This window comes from Bubalus kerabau, chromosome 5, assembly GCF_029407905.1.
Source record: "Bubalus kerabau isolate K-KA32 ecotype Philippines breed swamp buffalo chromosome 5, PCC_UOA_SB_1v2, whole genome shotgun sequence".
NCBI classification, from domain to species: domain Eukaryota; kingdom Metazoa; phylum Chordata; class Mammalia; order Artiodactyla; family Bovidae; genus Bubalus; species Bubalus kerabau.
In genome coordinates, this window is record NC_073628.1 from 15,801,921 (window position 1) to 15,822,342 (window position 20,422).

A 20,422-nucleotide genomic window follows, 5' to 3' on the forward strand; every position below is an offset into this window, starting at 1 on the left:
TCCCTCATTTCCTGATGTAGAAGTTGCAGTTTTATGACTTATGTTGTTTTTTTCCCCCAGCCCTATATGACTTGGCTGTCCTTAAAAAAAAGGTTAAAGAAAAAGAGGAAAGGAAGAAGAAGAAAATAAAATTGATCAAGTCAGAGGTAGAGGACCTGGCCGAACCCCTGAGCGGTCCTGAAGGGCTCCCACCCCTCTCGCAGGCTCCATCCCCACTGGCCATACCTGCCATCAAGGAAGAGTAAGTGAGCAGAGGGGTTCATGGCTCAGGGCCACCCCTGTGTTGGTGCCTCCTCTGAACCCTGAGTCCCAGGGTCCTGGGGAAAGTGCATGGTGTGGTCCTTCACTGAACTGTTCTGTGACTGCTAGGAGGCTTGGAGGACCTACAGCAACTGAGAGTTGTGGGTTTTTGTTTTTTTTTGGTGGTGGTCCTTATCTTTTTCTTCCCTTACTAGGCCTCTCGAAGACCTCAAGCCTTGCCTTGGAATCAATGAAATATCTTCCAGCTTCTTCTCTCTTCTGCTGGAGATCCTACTGCTGGAGGGACAGGCTAGTCTTCCTTTGGTAAGAGTTTAGGAAAAGCCAAGGGCACTGCGGTTTCAGGTGGTAGAAATCTTTAGCAGACTGTGGCTTGAGAATTCTGGGCTCTCCCCAGAGATCTGCAGCCAACTTGCTTTGTGAATTGGGCTCACTAGACAGACCCCACTGGCTCGTTCGGCACAGTCATAGAATTGCCAGTGTGTTGAAACAGAATGGAAATCTAACCAGGTCCTGCCTTTACTTTCTCCCTCAGCTAGAAGAGCGGGTTTTGGACTGGCAGTCCTCTCCAGCCAGCTCCCTCAATAGCTGGTTCTCTGCGGCCCCCAACTGGGCAGAGTTGGTATTACCAGCCCTGCAGTATCTTGCTGGAGAAAGCCGTGGTAAGGTGCTTTTTTCTGTAGGGTCAGTATCTCCCTCCCTCTCTTTGTCCGATTCTCCTATTAGAATGCAGCCTCACTGCTTACATCCATCATGACCCTGCCTGACGCCATGTGGCAGTGGGCTGTGCTGCCCTGATATGCTGTTGACATACAGAAGTGACCTCCCAGCCCAGGGGAGTCAGTGGTTCTGGGTTCTGCACTCTCTGGCCTGTGTGGCTTGCTTATGGGCATCCATTTCTTGTAGCTGTGCCGTCCAGCTTCTCTCCGTTTGTTGAATTCAAGGAGAAAACCCAGCAGTGGAAACTGCTTGGTGAGTACTGCATACCACTGACCTGTCACAGAGGTGCTCTTTCTTTTTCTCCCCTAAGTTTCTGATGCCTTCCGGGCAGTGCAGGCCATGAGAATGTTGAGAGTGCCGTATTAGGCCTTGTTTTGCTCAGTAAGAGGATCCTTCCAGGCCCTTAGGAACTCTCACGGTCTAAGTTCATGAACCCCATTGGGTTTTGGCTAAGCTGAAATTGCCCTCTGTCCCGATGCACCCCAGGGCTGCTGAACCGAAATCTGTGGGGGGTCTTACATTAGCACCTGTGTTTGTATCATTCATATCTGTGCCCTTAGTGTAACTTACAGTAATATGATTGTTTTTCTTTCCTAAAATGGGCTTTGTTGTTGAGGATAATGCGTCAGGCAGCCCCAAGTAAGCTGTTTCTACAGGAAAGACTTCCTTTGTTATAAATTTGTAAAGTCCCACATACTGTGTAAGTTGTAGTAATGTGTACTTGAAATAACTTGGTGATGAGAGGAAGATTCATGTTGATTTCCTGTGGAAATACTCAGACCTCTCTCCACTCTTTCTAGTGGTCTGTGAAGAGAAACACGGAGAGAAGCTTGTGAAGCAGTAGGTTCATTCCTTCCTTACAACAGTGATTCACTTTCTAGGTGTCAGGCAGTGTTAGGTGTTGGGGGTATGATGGTTTGTGACGTAAACTGTATGTTCCCCTCTTGGTAGAGCTTAAGACTTGTTTGGGGAACAGGTACTCAAATCGCAAACGTGCACATTCTGTAAGGGAAGTGCTGGTAGGGGTAGATATTTGTGATGACGCATTGGTGTGCTGTGAATGCAGAGTTCGAGACAGCTGTCCTGGGGAAGGTCATTTGAGCAGAGTTCTTCACGATGGCTAGGGACCAGCCCAGCAGTGGGAGGGGAGAAGGCTCCCATGGAGGGAGTGGTGTGGGTCAGTGGGGTGGGGAAGCTTCCTTTTAGGATCACACCAGCCTGCAAAGAGATAATGGTGGGTTTAGAGTCCAGACCAGAGAGTCAGGGTAGAGAGCTGTGGGCATGTGTGCAGTAAGAGAAGCCAGAGGCATGGGCCCAGTGAGGAGGCCAGAGGGCCTGGGATGAAGCCTTGAGAGACTCCAGGGTGGGAGAGGCAGAGGGGACACTGGAGGCAGTGACCACAGAGTTGGGAGGAAGCCATGAGGTCTCAGTCAGGAGATGGGGAGTGTTCCTTAGCCTCCATGGTTCCTGCAGCTCAGGAAGGTCAAGACGGGGTCTGTGGACATGAAGAAATGGTGATGCTCTTGGAAAAGTGACGCAGGCTGTGGTCAGAGGTGTGCTGAGGCCATGGGTCCACCTGGCATGGGGCTGGGGGTGGCAGGCCAGACCCAACCAGGGAGTAAGTGTCTCAGGCTTGTGGGTCAGATACATCCGCTGCAGCTGCTCAGCTCTGCCCTTTGCAGGGCAGCCAGAGACATGACATAGGCAAACAGCCACAAAGCTGACCTCTGCGTGCACGGTGGAGAGCTGCGTGTCCTGGCTGTCAAGGCCCTCTCCTGCAGCTCGCCTCCAGTTAGGGAGACAGCGGATCTGGACCGTGCTTTCTACAAGTGTTTGTTGCTGCTGTTATTTATTTAAAAAATTTTTTGTTGGCCATGCTGCATTGCATGTGGGATCTTCATTCCCTGACCAGGGTTCAGACCAGCACTTCATGCATTGGAATCACGGAGTCTTGAGCACTGGCCTGCCAGGAATGTCCTGGGAAGCTTTAAAAAATTCTGATGCCTGGGACTTCCCCACACCTGTTCTGATTAGTTGGTTTTGGGGAGCCTGAGCCTCAGCATTTTCAAAAGTTCCCAGGTAATCCTGTATTACCAGGGTTGAGAAACTGGATTAGGCATCTTGAAGATTGCTCTTTTGGAGAATGACAAGATCTAGTTGTGATTGTGGGAGTGCTTGGCTGGGGTAGAGGGAGGCCACCAAGATCAGGTGACTGAGGAGTTAAGGTGCTGCTAGACAGCCTGTGGGGATGCCCATCAGACACTTGATGTTAATCCCGTCAGGTTTTTAGTCCCTTCAAGTCAGTTTCAAGTTAATTTCCACACTGCGTGTTGTCAGATAGCAGTCCAGTTTCATCCTGCGTGTGGAAGTCCTGCAAGGGCTGTTCTGTACACAGGACCATTGCCATAGTCCTGACAGGTTCTTCCTTGGGCATAGGTACAGCCAGAAGGAGGAAGTGGGGTCCTTACGTTGTGCCTTTAGATCACATTGTTGTTATTTTTTGCCTTTTGTTCCAATAGGCCAGTCCCAAGACAATGAAAAGGAATTAGCTGCACTCTTCCAGCTGTGGCTGGAAACCAAAGACCAGGCCTTCTGTAAGGTATGTTGTAAGAACCTTCTGTACGGTATATTGTTGAAAAACACCAGCTCTCGTCTTGGGCTTCCAGAAGTTAAACAGAATTCTGCAGTCCATTGACCTGTCACTGTTTTCCTTTCTCCAGCAAGAAACTGAGGACAGCTCAGATGCCACAACGCCTGTTCCTCGGGTGTGAGTATAGCAGTACCCTGACTGAGGGTGGTGCCCCAGGAAACCCTTGTCTCAGTCCCACCCTGGTTGTGCTGACACGTCCTTGTACGTTAGAGCCAGAGAGCTTGAAAGAGATTGGGTCCATGGGTCCTTGCCTACCTCGGCCTCCCTGGGGGGCAGCGTGCTCCCAAAGTAGGAGTGTTGCCCCAGGAGTCTGAGCGGCAGGATCCACCTGTAGCTGTGTGCTTTTTCCAGTCTCCCTTCAGTTCCCTTGGAGAATGGTGGTCTTGGGTGCTGGAGAAGAGGTGATGGACCTGGTAGTTCTAGGCACTGGAGAAGGGGTGATAGACCCAGTGATTCTGGGTGCTGGAGAAGGGGCAATGGACCTGGTGCTTCTGGACACTGGAAAAGGGGCACTGGGCCTGGTAGTTCTGGATGCTGGAAAAGCGGTGATGGACCCTGGTGGTTCTGGGTGCTGGAGAAGGGGCGATGGACCCTGGTGGTTCTGTATGCTGGAGAAGGGGCGATGGACCCTGTGGTTCTGGGTGCTGGAGAAGGGGCGATGGAGCCTGGTGGCTCTGGGTGCTGGAGAAGGGGTGATGGACCTTAGTGGTTCTGGGTGCAGGAGAAGGGGCAATGGACCCTGGTGGCTCTGGGTGCTGGAGAAGGGGCAATGGACCTTGGTGGTTCTGGGTGCAGGAGAAGGGGTGATGGACCTTGGTGGTTCTGGGTGCTGGAGAAGGGGTGATGGACTTTGGTGGTTCTGGGTGCAGGAGAAAGGGCGATGGACCCTGGTGACTCTGGGTGCTGGAGAAGGGGCAGTGGACCTGGTGGTTCTGGGTGCTGGAGAAGGGGCAATGGACCTGATGGTTCTGGCCTTGGTGGTTCTGGGTGCAGGAGAAGGGGCGATGGACCCTGGTGGCTCTGGGTGCTGGAGAAGGGGCAGTGGACCTGATGGTTCTGGACACTGGAAAAAGGGCGATGGACCCTAGTGGTTCTGGGTGCTGAAGAAAGGGCGATGGACCCTGGAGGTTCTGGGTGTTGGAGAAGGGGTGATGGACTCTGGTGTGCCGGGGTCCAGCCCCGGCTGATCCAGGGTATTCGAAGCGGGGACGGCGTCGGCGACCTATTTAATTATTTATTCTTCAAAGATATAAAGAGTAATAGAATAAGGATAGCTCAGTAGGAAAATTCAGTGGAGAAAAGAGGCTGAGTAGCTTGGTTTACGCGGGAGACCAATAAAACTTCAAGACAAGACGTTTGCACCACTTACGGAGGCCGCAGGCGTCCTTCCGTTCTCCCAAAGGAGAGGAGACACTGAGGCCTCCCTGGTCGGATCTTAGAAGCCCAGGCATAATTAGTAAGCGTGGCGGGTTCCGTGCTCCAGATGGAGACTCAGCCAGAGTGAGAGAGAGCGCGACATGGGGAGACCAGTATTTTGAGAAACTGATCCCAATTCTTTATTTTCCAGAGTCTGTTTTTATACACTGAGATGTTATGCAAAAGTCAAGCGGGGTCAGCAGTCCTGACTTTTATCAAAGTCAGGTGCTTCATACAAATGTATACAGAGGTCTTAGGGGTGTTACATCATCTTCTGGCCAGGGGGCCTGCTGACAATTTATGACCCTCTCCTTGTGACAGCGGTCAGTCAACCAGGACACTTATTTCTCCAAGGGTGATTATTCTTAAAACAGACGCCACCCAAATAAAGTTACATTCCTATAGGGTGAGGGTGTAGTGGGTTTTAGTTAAGGAAAGAATTTACTTAGTCTAAGGTCTAATGTGATTTATATCAAAGGTTAATACTTATTTCTTCTATATATTCATTAATGTGTGTAAGGGCAGGGGATATGGAGACTTAGCAGCAAACATTGGCTCAACAAATGAAAAACCCTTCACCAATACAATTTCTAATCAGCCCACTATACTTACACTAATGGTTTTATAACTTTTCTAAGGAACCTGTTTTTAGAAGGTTTAAAGCATCTCGTGCCTCTCACGGTTGGGAGGCTGTGAGCAATCACATGTGGCCGAACAAGCCTGTCAGGCAGGCTAGAGAACCTTCAGAGGAGTTTGTAGGTTGAAACACTCCTATCACACCCAGGAATTATTATTAACTGGAGCTCTAAGTTAACTCCTCCGAAAGAGGTGGTGGGGGACAGCCCCCCGTAAAGTCAGAGGTGTAGGGGAGAGCGCAAAGTAGTAAAGTAGGCAGGCTCTGGTTATGGGAGTAGATGCTCGAGGATTTCCAGGGAGACTCCTGAGGCTCGATCCCGCCTTTGCGTATGTCGAGCCTCCTTCCTCATGACCTTTGCCATGGGCGGAGTGCCTCACGCCGGCCCCCAACACTGGTGGTTCTGGATACTGGAGAAGGGGCGATGGACCTTGGTGGTTCTGGGCACTAGAGAAGGCGTGATGGACCCTGGTGGTTCTGGACGCTGGAGAAGGGGCAATGAACCCTGGTGGTTCTGGACACTGGAATAGGGGTGCTGGGCCTGGTGGTTCTGGGTGCTGAAGAAGGGGCAATGGACCCTGGTGGTTCTGGACGCTGGAAAAAGGGTGATGGACCCTGGTGGTTCTGGGTGCTGAAGAAAGGGCATTGGACCCTGGTGGTTCAGGGCGATGGACCCTGGTGGTTCTGAACACTGGAATAGGGGTGATGGACCATGGTGGTTCTGGATGCTGGAGAAGGGGTGATGGGCCTGGTGGTTCTGGGCACTGGTGGAGGGCAATGGACCCATAGGTCTTTGTGTTCCAGAAGGACTGACTACGTGGTGCGGCCCAGCACGGGGGAGGAGAAGCGAGTTTTTCAGGAGCAGGTGAGAAAAAACTGGAACCCAGTGTAAATCTCTGTCTGCGAGACCAGGTGAAGAAGAGATGCTCTGAGCCCAGCATTCTTGGAAGCAGCTCACACTCTTAACCTCGCTGTTCCCTTAGTCGGGATTGCTTTTCCAGAGCAGAGATGGTGTGAGGAAGGGAACGAGAAACCTTTTGATGGTTTTTTTGCAGATAACAAAACACATTGGCTTCTGGATGACTTTGCTAGTGACTGGCCTTTGGGAGTCATCCTTTCACCACTCTGGTCGGCTCAGTGGTCCTAGTGGAATAGCCTGATTCCTCCTTGTTCCAGTCTCTCCAGGCTGACCCCTTACTGTTTGGGGTGGCTGGAGAGAGCCCTCTGACTGACTCAGGAGCTCTGTCCCTTCTCTTGACAGGAGCGCTACCGGTACAGCCAGCCCCACAAGGCCTTCACCTTCCGCATGCACGGCTTCGAGTCCGTGGTGGGGCCTGTGAAGGGTGTGTTCGACAAGGAGACCTCGCTCAACAAGGCGCGGGAGCACTCCCTGCTGCGCTCTGACCGGCCTGCCTACGTCACCATCCTGTCCCTGGGTGCGCCACCACCCCCACCCCCACCCCCAGCAAAGGCTGGAGGGTCAGCTCCAGGAAGCTTTGCAGTGGGGACACGGAGGGTGGGCTCCTGCCCAGAGAGTTACAGGGAATCCTTGTTTTCTTTCCAGATTCTGTGCTCAAGTTTACGTTCCTTTAGGAATAGTTCAGTTAGCTTAGGTGCCAGAATTTGTTTCCTCCAGACTGGGCTTCTTTTAAAGGTGAGATTTTTCACCTTTTTTGTACGATGAATTGTTGGCAGTCTGGTAACCACTGGACCCCTTCTCAGAATTAGGTTCTTAAATGCCCAAAATAAAACGCACAGTTATGAAAGAAACCAGTCACATTGCAAAAATATTCAAGCAGGTTTATGGTGCAGAAATAGGTCTTTATTATGTTAAATGATGTGACATTGCCACAGGTGTTGTGACTCCTCTGATGCCCACATAGTGATGAGTAGCAGTGATACGTTGCGTTGTCTCAGCAGCTGTGCTGTGGTAAGAAATCATCTGATTTCTGTTACAGCATCACAGCACTGCCAGCATGTGGTTGGCAACATATGCCAGCAAAGATTGTGCCAGCCTTGGCTCATAGTGGAAGGAAATGCTGAGTTTCAGTTTAAGTTGTAATTATCTCCTGGACCCCGTGAACTCTCAAGTTCAGGGCCTTCAGCCATGGCTGAAAGTGTGAGGGGTGTGGTGGAAGCCGCCCCCAGAGGGCCGTGTCCCCCTGCTGCTGGGTCAGCAGCTGAGGGTGGCTCCCCCAGGAACCCTGCTAACGTGTGCACTTTGCTGTTTCTCATGTTAGTTCGTGACGCTGCAGCGCGGCTGCCCAACGGGGAGGGCACGCGGGCGGAGATCTGCGAGCTGCTCAAGGACTCCCAGTTTCTGGCGCCCGACGTCACCAGCACGCAGGTGTGAGGGGAAGGGCTGCTCGTGTTTTGTTCAGGGGTTGTTTAAAGATGCTTACAAGGGAATACAGAATGTGCGTGCTAAGATACTTCAGTCGTGTCTGACTCTTTGCGACCCCATGGACTATACCCTGCCAGGCTCCTCTGTCCATGGGGATTCTCCAGGCCAGAAGACTGGAGTGGGTTGCCATGCCCTCCTCCAGGGGATCTTCCCAACTCAGGGTTCGAACCTGAGGCCTGTCTTATGTCTCCTGCATTGGCAGGTAGGTTCTTTACCACTAGAACCGCTTGGGAAACCCACATGAGGGAATACAGACTGGAATAACAAATTTAATAAAACTGATGAGGAATTTCCTGGCGGCCCAGTGGTTAGGATTCTGAGCTTTCAGTGCCAAGGGCCTGGGTTCAGTCTCTGGTTGGGAAACTAAGATCCCACAAGCCTAGCGGCAAGGCTTAAAAAAAAAAACCCAGAAGAAAGGAGTCTGTCTGGGGAAGGGTGAGCAGAGCTGCCCTGTGACCTTGCTGACGGTGGGGCTTTCCTTCAGCGTCTGCTGAGGGTCCTCAACTCACCATCTTCAGGGCAACTCCGTCCCCCTGGTCTCCTAGTTTCTTGTTTTGCTGAGTGACAGGTGAGCCACTGGGAGTAGGCTCTGTGTGGGGGCTGTGCCCCGTCCCCCAACCCCAGGTTTCCTCTGGCGTCTGAGCTGGTGGTTTTCCTTCCCTTGTCCCGGGTCTCAGGTGAACACAGTGGTGAGCGGCGCCCTGGACCGGCTGCATTATGAGAAGGACCCGTGCGTGAAGTATGACATCGGGCGGAAGCTTTGGATCTACCTGCATCGGGACCGCAGTGAGGAGGAGTTTGGTATGTGCTCCGCTAGCCCCGGGCGCCCTGACGTTCTGTCCCGGCCCCACCCTGCTCCTCCTTGGCATTCGCTCAGACACCACTGTGCAGGGGGACGGAGCCCTGGCTCTCAGCGAGACCGCCCTCCTTCCTGAGCTCAGCTGCCCACTCTTGCCCACAGAGCGAATCCACCAAGCCCAAGCAGCTGCAGCCAAAGCCAGGAAAGCCCTCCAGCAGAAGCCCAAGCCCCCGTCCAAGGTGGTGAGTGACCTCATGGGATGGTGGCAGAGAGGCCGAGCCATCCCTGCCTCTTTGCTCACACCGCGTGTGTTCCCTCCCGTGTGCGTGCAGAAGTCCAGCAGCAAGGATGGTCCGGTGAAGGTCCTTAGCGGTGGCCCGTCTGAGCAGAGCCAGCTGAGCCTCAGCGACTCCAGCATGCCCCCGACCCCGGTCACGCCCGTGACGCCCACCACGCCTGCTCTGCCTGCCACACCGATCTCCCCACCACCAGTCCCGCCAGTGAACAAGAATGGCCCCACGACAGTCTCGGAACCGGCCAAGTCTACGTCAGGGTGAGCATTCCGCTTCCTGTTGGGCCTTCTCCCTCCAGGCTCCTTTTGCGTGCTGTCCTGAGCTGTGTCTTCTTTCCCCGGGTGCTCCTCGCAGTGTTCTTCTCGTGTCCTCACCAACCATGCCGCAGCTGGGAACCATGCTGTCCCCAGCATCCAGCCAGACCCCGCCGAGTTCTCAGGCTGCTGCCCGTGTCGTGAGCCACTCGGGCTCGGCTGGGCTCCCCCAGGTGCGGGTGGTGGCCCCGCCCAGCCTTCCCGCCGTGACGCAGCCAGCAGGGCCAGCCCCGGCACTTCCACCGATGCCCGCGGGAACGCAGATCCGCATGCCGGCCACTGGCGCGCAGGCCAAAGGCGGGCCACAGGTAAGAGGGACGGGCTGCCCATGTGGGCTCATGAATCTGGTGGGCAGTCCGGGTCGGGACCCAGGACCTGGGTCACTGCTGCTGCTGATGGCATTTATCACAACAGCTCAGTTAATGCTCAGGGCCCAGTGACCGATTTATGAGTTGTGTTTGCACGTCGGGAGTCAGAACTATGGGAAATTTAGTGAGGTACCCCAGGTTGTGACATCAGGAACCTGGTGGATGAAGGTGGGATGTGAATGAGGCCCGTGAGTGTTGGTGTCAGGCTCTTTCTGTCGTGACTCTAATCTTCTCTAGGCCACTGATCTTGGGGCTGTAGACAGGAGTCTCCTGCCTCAGGCCCCTGTGCTGTAAAGGGGTATGGTGTTTCCCCTCTCTTTACATGGTTAAAGTGAGATGTTAGATATGAAAGTGTTTCTGAAAGTTAAGCTCTTCTACCAGCATGTCAGAGCTCCACACTGTCCATTTCAGGGGGTAGTGAGTGCTCGGTACTGTAAGCTTAGAAACCCTTCTAGGGGAATGCGTCTTGGGTGGTGACAGCTAGAGACTTTCTGGGTGCCGGTCTGTGGCTTCCTGTCTAAACTCTTGGCCTCCTGCCTGGAACTAGACAGTCATGGCCACTGTTCCAGTCAAAGCGCAGACAGCGACAGCCACCGTGCAGCGGCCGGGACCCGGGTCGGCGGGGCTCACGGTGACAAGTCTCCCTGCGGCGGCAAACCCCACGAGCAAGCCTGCCACCAGCTCTCCTGGGGGCTCCGCTCCCAGCACCCCCACGGCGGCTGTTCTTCAGAACGTTGCGGGACAGAACATTATCAAGCAGGTACATGAAGCCTCTCTGCGCGGGTCTGAGTACTTTGTCCAGAATCAGAGGACAGTTGGAGACCTTAGTGGTTTGTGACCTCTGATTCTGAGTTCATTTCTATTCAAGTGTGAGTTTCCAGCAAGGGCAGTGCAAGCTTGGGAGATGCAGGAAAGGGTTTTTTTGTTTCTCTCCATGTAATTCAGGATTTAGTAGCTGAGTCCTTGGATTTGGAGTCAACTTCTCACGGATGTGCTTACCTAAAACCCTGTAGAATGGCTGGACAGGCGTTATTGGCATTTCATTTTCCACTTGTAGAAACGGAACTCACGTGTCTGTGCTTTCATGGTGGTGTGTGCGCGAAGGTAACCGTTGAGCTGCAGGGACTGGTTGGGCAGAATCGCACCAACTGCTGAGAGCAGGGCCTGGGCGGTGCTGAACGTGCTGTAGATGCTGAGTGCTGGAGTTCTCCTGACACCGCAGGGCAGCCGCTTCGATTATTCCCATTTTACTGTGAAGAAACGGAACCACTAATGATGAAGCAAAGTTATTTCTTCATCAAATGAAGGTTTCTTGAGTGCCTCCTGTGTGCCGGGCACTGTGCAGGGTGTGGGGTCAAGGGGTGAATCACATGGACCAGGTCCCTGCTGTCCCGAGGCTTGTAGTGTCACATGTCACGGCGCTGGGGGACAGGCACGTACTTCCGGGGTGAATTCCATAAGGCCATGACAGTCGGTCAGCGGGAAGGGTGGGGGTCAAGGGTGATGGGCAGAGGTGGCGGCTGATGAGAGAAGGCTTGTCTGGGGAGGGGGCTCATGAGCAAGGTGAGCGAAGCTGGAGAGCACACGCTGTGCTATGCTTTTGCAGGCCCAGCCTCCCAGGCGTGGGAATGGCACGTGAAGAGGCCTCCATCAGGAGTATGTGGGGAACAACAGGAAAGCAGCTGGAAGCTCCTGAGCACATGTGAAGGTGTTAGAAGGCGAGGTTGCCAGCAGTTAGCTCAGACTTTGCTTTTAATTTAGATGTGACAGGAGCCGTGGAAAGACTGGGGGCTGGGATGACTTGACCTAGTTTACGCTTAAAGAGATTCCTGTTTGGGAAGGGAGCTGGGAGGGGTGTTCAGGTGGAAGAGAACATAGGTAACTGTGGCTGATTCATGTTGATGTTTGGTACAGACCAGCATAATACTGTAAAGCAATTTTCTTTCAATTAAAGATACATAAATTAAAATAAAAAGAAACCCCTGCTTGTGCACCGTGGACACTGGAGCCAAGAGCAGAAGCAGGGAAGCCACGTGGGAGTGGGTAGCAGCCCTGTAACTCCAGCATTAGGCATGTGTAGAGGCCTGAGAAGTGAGCACTCAGTGGACAGGGGTAGTGAGTGAGCTTGACCGGCACACTGGGTCATGGATTTCACAATAGAATGTGAGGCAAGGCAGGGGAGACAGTGATAGATCGCCTTGCTTTTGCTGAGGGCGGAGACCTGAGGCTGCAGGGGGATGTGGAGTGAGGCAGGGGTGGGCATGCTTTAGGGTGGGGGCGGCACCGTGACACTCAGTGGTCCAGCAGAGGTGGGGGGTGGCTCACTAGACACAGTTCCTCGGCTAGGAAGGTCATACCTGTTGCATGTGGATGTTGGCCGTAGGTAAGTAGGCGTTGGTGTGAAGACCAGTCTGGTCCCAGGGCGCATGCCCTTCAGCACCGAGTCTGGTGCTGCCTCAAAGTGGAGGTTGGTTTAGCCATAATTAGATGTTTTTGAGACAGTAGGAGAAATGTGAGTGTGTCTTATAATATTTACCAGGTGGTTATTAGATAAGAATAGATAGTTACTTTTAAATTTGGTCCTGGGCTATTTTATGTGAAGGGCTGGAGCAGCCTTGGATACCCAGGGACGAGTGTGTTGATGAGCAAAATGATGTTTATTGGTTTACTTTAAAATATTCCGACTCCTCCCTCCTTCCACCCGGGCCCCTGAAGAGTGGGGAAAAATAGATACTCCTGGCCACGTTGGTGACTTCTGAAGCTGGTGGTATGTGAATTTGTTAGGCTGTTCTCTACTTTGGTGACCGTCCTCCATTTTTCAATGTAAAAAGTTAGGAAAGTACATGAAACACACATCTCTTGCAATGGAGGTTCCCTGGCTTTCCCCTGAAACCCGTTGAGCCCGGAGAAGACCTGTGTCAGTGCTCTTGTTCCCCTGCAGGTGGCGATCACTGGGCAGCTTGGCGTGAAGCCCCAGACGGGCAGCAGCGTCCCCCTCACAGCCACCAACTTCCGGATCCAGGGCAAGGACGTGCTGCGTCTGCCGCCCTCCTCCATCACCACGGACGCCAAGGGCCAGACGGTGCTGCGCATCACCCCAGACATGATGGCCACGCTGGCCAAGTCCCAGGTCACCACAGTCAAACTGACCCAGGACCTCTTTGGGACGGGCGCCGGTGCCACAGGCAAAGGCATCTCGGCGACCCTCCACGTCACATCCAACCCCGTTCATGCCACCGACAGCCCTGCCAAGGCCGGTGTGGCCACTGCCCCGTCGTCCACTCCAACAGGGACCACTGTGGTCAAAGTGACTCCTGATCTCAAGCCAGCGCGTTTGATGCCAGCGCTCGGCGTGAGCGTGGCCGACCAGAAGGGGAAAAACACAGTGGCCTCATCGGAAGCGAAACCAGCTGCCACCATTCGCATCGTGCAGGGCCTGGGGGTGATGCCCCCCAAAGCAGGCCAGACCATCACGGTCGCAGCCCACACCAAGCAAGGGCCCTCAGTGGCTGGTGGGTCTGGAACTGTTCATACGTCAGCTGTGTCCATGCCCAGCGTGAATGCTGCCGTGTCCAAGACCGTGGCTGTGGCTTCTGGGGCGGCCAGTGCCCCCATCAGCATCGGGACCGGAGCCCCCGCCGTGCGGCAGGTCCCAGTCAGCACCGCGGTTGTCTCCACGTCCCAGGCCGTGAGTAACTTCAGGGGTGTAGACTAGAAGCCCAGTCTGTCTCCTCTTTTGACCCAGACAGGCTTATTCACTGTGTGACTCTTGTTTAGTTCTGAAACACGTTACGAAAGTGTGGCACGGGCAGTAGTTCTCATAACAGTAAAACAGCGCGGAGGTGCGTGGAGTAAATGCGAGCTTTCTCTTCCCACACTCTGATTCCCCTTTCGTGAGGCTCATCAGTAGTGGTGTTTTGCCATTTATCCTCCAAGTCCTTTTTCTGAGCATTTTCATACATGTGTATGAAATTTTAAGATTCCTATGAGAAACCTCAGTCTATATACTGTTCTGTGATTTGCTTTGTTCATTTAAAAGTACGTCTTGGGGGTTGTTCCAGATTGTACGCTGAGACTGTGCCCTTTTAGTGAGATCGCCGTCCCTGGTTAACACCCGGCGCTACGGGGCCTGTTTGTTGTGTGAACACGGGACAGTGTTTCAGGAGTGGGCCGGGGAGGTACGCATCAAACGTTCTGACACTCCCGCTGTGTTCAGAGAAAGACCACACCAGCTTACGCTGCGTCAGCTAGCCTTCTGTTTCCCTTACCCCTTAACCAGCACGTGAGAGCCTGTTCTGTAAATCATCATGTCCCTGTCTTGCTGCTGCTGCTAAGTCGCTTCAGTCGTGTCCAACTCTGTGCGACCCCATAGACGGCAGCCCACCATGCTCCCCCGTCCCTGGGATTCTCCAGGCAAGAACCCTGGAGTGGGTTGCCATTTCCTTCTCCAATGCATGAAAGTGAAAAGTGAAAGTGAAGTCGCTCAGTCGTGTCCGACTCTTAGCGACCCCATGGACTGTAGCCCACCAGGCTCCTCCATCCATGGGATTTTCCAGGCAAGAGTACTGGAGTGGGGTGCCATTGCCTTCTCCGATGTCCCTGTTGTACTGGGGTTCTTTTTCTCTTTTTCTGGTTTTTGGTGGGGGTGAGCATCCCTTTGTTGGGGGAGGTTGGTGAGGGCTCTCCAGGGGTGAATGGGATATTTGCCATTTTTTTTCTGGGGTGTTTTTCTGGTATTTTCATGTTGTATGAGCTTGTACCAACCTTTATATTTTTCACATATTAGTTCTTATATGTGTAGAAAATACTTTCTTTCAGTCTGTCGTTTTTTAACCTTGCATGTGAAGCCTTTTTGCTCTGCAGGTATTTTATCTGATTAGATCATCAGCATTTTCTGGTTCCTAGGTTTCACCGTCTTATGCCTCAGCCCAGGGTTATGAAGATGTTGGCTCTTGTTTTCATAAAATATTTTTAGAGTTTAAAAAAAGTATAATGGATAAATCCACTTGAAATGTATTTCTGTGAATGTCATGTCTGAATAAGCTCCTCCTTCATTTTTCACATTATTCCAACATCGTTGAGTAGTATGTCTCTTCCCAACTAATTTGAGATACTGCCCTTATCGTAAACCAGATTCCTGTATCAACAGGTGTGTTTTGGGGAGCAGGTGTTTATTCTTTAGCCTCTGGGTAGGGGGCAGTGTTCTGTATGGCAGGTGCATCTGGACAGTACAGAGCACAGTCTGATTTCTCTAAGTAAGCTGTATAGTAAAACCTCATCAATTAGGATAAAAGCCAGAATGATGGGGAGAGGAGGACCAACACGGTAGTAAAGCCAGGCAACCAACCCTAAAGTGAAGCCTGGCTTTAATGGAGATGTTTGTTGAGGTTCTCCACATCAGAGAATTAAGGCAACGAAGAAACGGCGCTCACTTGATCCACTTTTCTCTTGAGTCCTGACACAGGTGTGTCCCACAGCATCCAGCTTGTGGCCATCAGTCGGGGTGACTGTAAGGAGAGAGCTCCGGGTGGGGCAGGCAGGCTGAGGGGTGGTGCCTAGGCAGCTGTTGCCTCGCTCACAGAGGGACGCACCGTCGGTGGGTGCTGCTCTGAAGTCTCCCCAGCTCCGGGCTTCTTAGCACAGCCGTGCAGCCCTCAGTCGATTTCCCTGACGGCACCACCTGGCCGCGTCCTCTGGCCTGCTGGCACCGTTCAGTGCTTTCTATGGGGCTACAGTTGACTCATTTGGAGATCAGTGTCCGGCCCGGGGGACAGGTTTCCTCCCGAGTGCCTGGCTGCTGTAGAACCAGTTTGCCCATAGGAAATATTGATTCCTTTTCTTTGCCTCTTGTCGACTGCTCCTCTTGAGTTATTTTTTTCAAGTCAGGTTTACACAAGATTTTACCATGTATAAATTTTATCAACCAAAGGTTAGAACCAGGCAACCTAAAAACTGGTGGCTGTAGTGACCTACCCCAGCCATCCTGAAGTCCCAGACATGCCAGGCATCTCCAGCTCCCTTTGCGCTCCTTCCCCACATTTAACTGTGAGGTGCACTTGTCTCTTGGGTGAGCTTAGTATTAGTGTCCCCAGCTCACCTCCCTCATCTCCGGCAGGAACAGCACCCGGGAATGTGCCCTGCTGTGTGCTCCCGTTCTGCACCTAACCGTGACAACTCCTGATCGCCTCTGTCCCGGCTCAGGTCCTCCGCCCAGCTGCCTTGTGCCAAGTGTCAGGGTGCTGGATAAGTGAGAGCCTCCCCTCTGGGAGCCCAGCCTCTACTGCCCTGAAGGGAACACACGCTTTCCTTTGTGGCTCGGGTGCACGTTTTATCCTGATGCCGGCAGGCGCACTCGGCTGCTCTGATTTAGCAGGAAGGAGGAGGCTCACAGACAGATGACCCCTTGGTAGAACACATGAGCCCTTACCTGGGCCCCAGCTATAGGAGCATTGGGCCCTGCAGAGGACCCCTCGGCTCCTGCGGCCCCTGGGTGACGCTGCACGGTGGTCCTTGCCTCCTCCTCCTCATAAACCTGATTTCTTTTTCTCTGTAGGGTAAGCTGCCTACACGGATCACAGTTCCGCTGTCTGTCATCAGCCAGCCCATGAAAGGCAAGAGTGTGGTCACAGCCCCCATCATCAAAGGCAACCTGGGGGCCAAGTAAGTGCTGTGGCGGGTGGGGGAGGCAGTGCTGGGGGCTCCTGGACGCGAGGGCACGGGGAAGGCGGCTGGTTTCCTGGGCTCCTTCATTGTGCTTGACAGCATCTCGAGCACCTCAAGTTGTTTCAGTGCTGGGGATAAAGTGAGGTCAGTGCTACCGACAGGCTCATGCTGTAGGAACAGTGAACTAACCTCGTCTATGGGGTGGTAGTGCATGCTCTGGGGACAGAGCAAGGGACCGACAGGAGGCACTGGGTGGAGTGGGCGGTGACCGGCGTGCTGTTAGGGAAGCCTCCCCTTGAAGTCAGGCCCTGGGGTGTGATGGCGCAGAGAGCAAGGGCCTCCCTGGGTCCAGGGCTTTGTGGCTCTGACTTGACGAGAGTGAAGGTGAAGACAGGAGTTTGGGTCTTCGGGCAGCTGCCCTGGGGCAGGGTTTCTGGTTGGGAGTACACACCTCCCGACACCCATCCTGACCCCGGCCGGTCACCAAGTAGACGCAGGGCCTTTTCATCCAGAGCACCAGGGGCCTTTGTCTGACACGGGAGTGTGGCAGCTGGAAGAAGGGGGGGATCTCTGGCTGGTGTCCCGTCAGTCCAGCGCTGGGGTTCCCTGGCCCGGGCCTGGCCTCACGCGTCTCCCCCACAGCCTCGGCGGGCTGGGCCGCAACATCATCCTCACCACCATGCCGGCGGGCGCGAAGCTCATCGCTGGCAACAAGCCAGTCAGCTTCCTCACGGCCCAGCAGCTGCAGCAGCTCCAGCAGCAGGGTCAGGCCACGCAGGTGAGGCCCAGTGCCCTCGCAGGGCTCGGGCTACTCCCTTCCCTGTGCGCTCGTCCTCACTGCAGGCTGCTGGCCATCTGCCCACCAGACGCTCTTTCTGTGCACAGGTGCGCATCCAGACAGTCCCCGCATCCCACCTCCAGCAGGGAACAGCCTCCGGTTCCTCCAAGGCCGTCTCCACCGTCGTCGTGACCACGGCCCCGTCTCCTAAGCAGGCACCCGAGCAGCAGTGATTCTCAGGGAGGAAGACATTCAGCGGCTGGATGCCATGCCAGTCGGCCTTCAGGCTGGGAGGGCAGGAGCGCGGGTGGCTGCCTCACCCACCTCCGCCGGGCGGGGTGGGTGTCTGTCTGAGGAAGGCCAGCAGTGCAACGCTGGCTGCTCAGCTGCTCTCCGCGGGGAGTGGGCTGCGCCAGGTGTCCTGCGCCCCCGAGCTCTGTCCTGTCTGGTCCAGGAGAAGTGTCTCTGGTGGGGGTGTGTGAACTCACTGTGGTCACATGAGCCCAGCTATCCCAAGAGGAGACACTGGGGACGGGCTGATGTCACAGATATGTGGATGGTGAGTGAGACTCGTTCTGTGCAGGGGTTGTGTTTACCCTGGTCTTGTCTGTGATTGGTGGTCTGGGTCGGTGTTCTGTGTCCAGATATTTTTATGTAACATTTTTTGAAAAAACCTGTTGTACATCTCTATCAAGTAGAAACCTGGGCTTAGACACGCCCCCACCCCCAAAAAATGCATATTAAGTTGCTGCAGTAGCGTCCAACTCTTTGCAGTCCTATGGACTGCAGCAAGCCCAGGCTCCTCTATCCATGGAATTCTCCAGGCAAGAATACTGGAGTGGGTTGCCGTTTCCTTCTCCAGGGGATCTTCCTGACCCAGGGATCGAACCCAGGTCTCCTGCATTGCGGGCACATTTACTTAATTTTTTGACCAGAGTGAAAGAACAGCAAGATCCCTAGTAAGTTAGTGGCTGACTTGATGGCTGCATGCTAGCAGAGTGGCCGTGAGGTGGGGGAGAGACGTGGGCAGTGAGGTCATGTGGTCCCAGAGGTGGAATTAGTGTGGCAGCTCTGCTTAAAGACGGGCAGTCAGGGTCTTGACCGCGGTCCACCCTTCACCTGCTGACTGTCCTCCTTGTCAAGCCTGTCTACGTGTACGTCCAGAGCCAGTGGACAGAGTAGGCAGAAGCCAGGACACATAACTGCTTTCGCAGCACAAGTTTTATTGTGGTTCAGAGATGATATGTTTTGCTTTGCTCCAGAGTAAGAGTCAGCAAACCCGATTTTGTAAAGAAAGTTTTACTGGAACATAGCCCACACCCGTTCACTTAGGTATGGTCTGTGGCTGCTTCCAGTTAGAAGGCAGAACTCAGTAGTTGTCACAGGGACTGCACAGCTTCAAGTACAAAAAATTTCCTACCTGACCCGTTGAGTAGAACTTTGCTGCTTCTGCACCAGAATATGGTGGGGCCGGGGGGTATGTGGCCACGAGGCAGCACCAGCTGCAGAGGAGATGGGTCTGGGTTTATTGTCATTAGCTCCTGGGTGTTCACAGTTCTCAGTCTCCACTGAGCCATGGGCAGAGCTCAGAATGTGGTTTTAAAATGTAATTAAAAGCACTGGTTGTCAACAATGTGTGCCTCTGTCATATTGGAGTGGGTGTTGGGTGGAAAAGCTTTTCTGCAGCCATGGGGCTTTCCTGTCTCTCAGGAAAGTATCCAGGTTATTAAGAATGTTTTCCTCACCCATGAAAGTTCAGTGACATTCTTTGATGGAGTCAGGGTGAGGAAGTGGAGTTGGAGGGCAGGGAAGTGGAATGGTGTCTTTGGGAGGGTTTGCTGGGTGGAAATTGAGTATCAGGCAAGTTGCAGTGGTGCAGAGAAAGTTAGAGCAGCTCACTGGACACAAAGACGTTTGATTCCTAAAGCAGATCTGTGAGATAGGCGTGGTCATTCCTCTTTTAACTGAGAGAACCCGCGTCTGAGTTGAGGTTAGAAAGAACCAAGACGTGAGTGCAGTCTTCTGGTTGTAGGTCAAGCGCTCTCTTTGCTACCTTCCTGTAGGGAAGTGACATGTCCTGATGAGATCTGGTGGCCGCCCCGAGCCGGGAGGGGTGGACCTGGGGGCCTGATTGCAGGGGTGAATGGGCGGGGCGGGATGGAGCTCTTGACGGGTGGTTGAGGGCTAGCACAGAGAGGAGATTGGTGACGGGTGCTTGAGGGCTGGCGCAGAGTGGAGGTTGGTGATGGGGAGAGGTGGAGCCTGCAGGGAGGGAAAACAGCCTTTGAGCTGAGTGGAGGAGGGCACGTCTGCACGGTGTCACTCCCTGCAGCACATTGCACATGGAAACCCCGGGTCCTGGTTTCTGGGTGAGAAAGAGGCAGTAATTTGAGGAATCCTGGCTCTGGTATTTACTGCCGGTTAAAATAAACCCCTTCTGAATTTACTTAAGTGATTTAATGATGTTTCCAGCCTCAACCCTCACCCCCACTTTATTTGCTAAAGTCACCTGACTCTGACTGTCTCCCTGGTGCCCACAGACATTTACATCCTAGCAGACAGTTTTTTTTCAGAACCCTGGTAATGTGTGACCCGGTGCTACCTGCCCAGCCTGTCTGTGGGTCCCCAGGGTGGCAGCCCCTGCTCGCCCCAGGCTGCTCGAGGCACCAGCTGTGGCTGCTTCTGGGCAGACCTCAGGGGTCTTACAGAGACATGGGAACTATCGTAGGGGTTTGGGGGGAACAAGTTCAGAAGAATTTGGTTCAGAGGCTGGTGTAAGTATTCAGACCACGTTTCTGAGACTAGATTTGGTGCAGGGCATCATGATGGGTTTGTACTTCATCACACACACCTCCGTGAAGGTGTCTCAACCTGTGCTGTGTAGGGGGCGTGAAAACAAGTTTTAACATTTGTGTCTGACCCTCAACACCTCGATCCCTCACTTTGGAGAAAATGCTGCAATTCCCTAAAGTGTTTTGTCCCCTCCTGGTGAAAGGAAGACTGGGACTAGGTTCTTTCTTCTCACCTCCAGTCCCTGAGGAAAGAACATGTTTTACATTAATTACCAGTAATAGAACTTGGTTCATTCAGGACTTGCGCAGTGAACGTTTGGGTTCGTACTTAGC

General features: G+C 53.5%; 1 protein-coding gene across 4 annotated transcripts in view; it reads left to right on the forward strand.

Annotated features, from left to right (window-relative positions):
• Nucleotides 1-18,930, forward strand: part of NFRKB (nuclear factor related to kappaB binding protein) — a 32,583-nt gene extending 13,653 nt beyond the window's left edge. For 2 of the 4 annotated variants that reach the window (XM_055581173.1, XM_055581174.1), the window contains exons 9-26: nucleotides 61-241; nucleotides 456-564; nucleotides 794-920; nucleotides 1,165-1,230; nucleotides 3,498-3,577; nucleotides 3,699-3,745; nucleotides 6,483-6,543; nucleotides 6,940-7,114; nucleotides 7,919-8,025; nucleotides 8,760-8,883; nucleotides 9,044-9,123; nucleotides 9,214-9,434; nucleotides 9,529-9,796; nucleotides 10,404-10,616; nucleotides 12,798-13,544; nucleotides 16,410-16,516; nucleotides 17,162-17,297; nucleotides 17,405-18,930. In XM_055581173.1, the coding sequence (XP_055437148.1) occupies nucleotides 61-241; nucleotides 456-564; nucleotides 794-920; nucleotides 1,165-1,230; nucleotides 3,498-3,577; nucleotides 3,699-3,745; nucleotides 6,483-6,543; nucleotides 6,940-7,114; nucleotides 7,919-8,025; nucleotides 8,760-8,883; nucleotides 9,044-9,123; nucleotides 9,214-9,434; nucleotides 9,529-9,796; nucleotides 10,404-10,616; nucleotides 12,798-13,544; nucleotides 16,410-16,516; nucleotides 17,162-17,297; nucleotides 17,405-17,530 (2,975 nt within the window). In that variant the 3' untranslated portion in view covers nucleotides 17,531-18,930. The remainder of the gene's footprint in view (nucleotides 1-60; nucleotides 242-455; nucleotides 565-793; nucleotides 921-1,164; nucleotides 1,231-3,497; nucleotides 3,578-3,698; nucleotides 3,746-6,482; nucleotides 6,544-6,939; nucleotides 7,115-7,918; nucleotides 8,026-8,759; nucleotides 8,884-9,043; nucleotides 9,124-9,213; nucleotides 9,435-9,528; nucleotides 9,797-10,403; nucleotides 10,617-12,797; nucleotides 13,545-16,409; nucleotides 16,517-17,161; nucleotides 17,298-17,404) is intronic. The other 2 variants (XM_055581175.1, XM_055581176.1) reach the window with 2 other exon arrangements.
• Nucleotides 18,931-20,422: the final 1,492 nt, after the last annotated feature.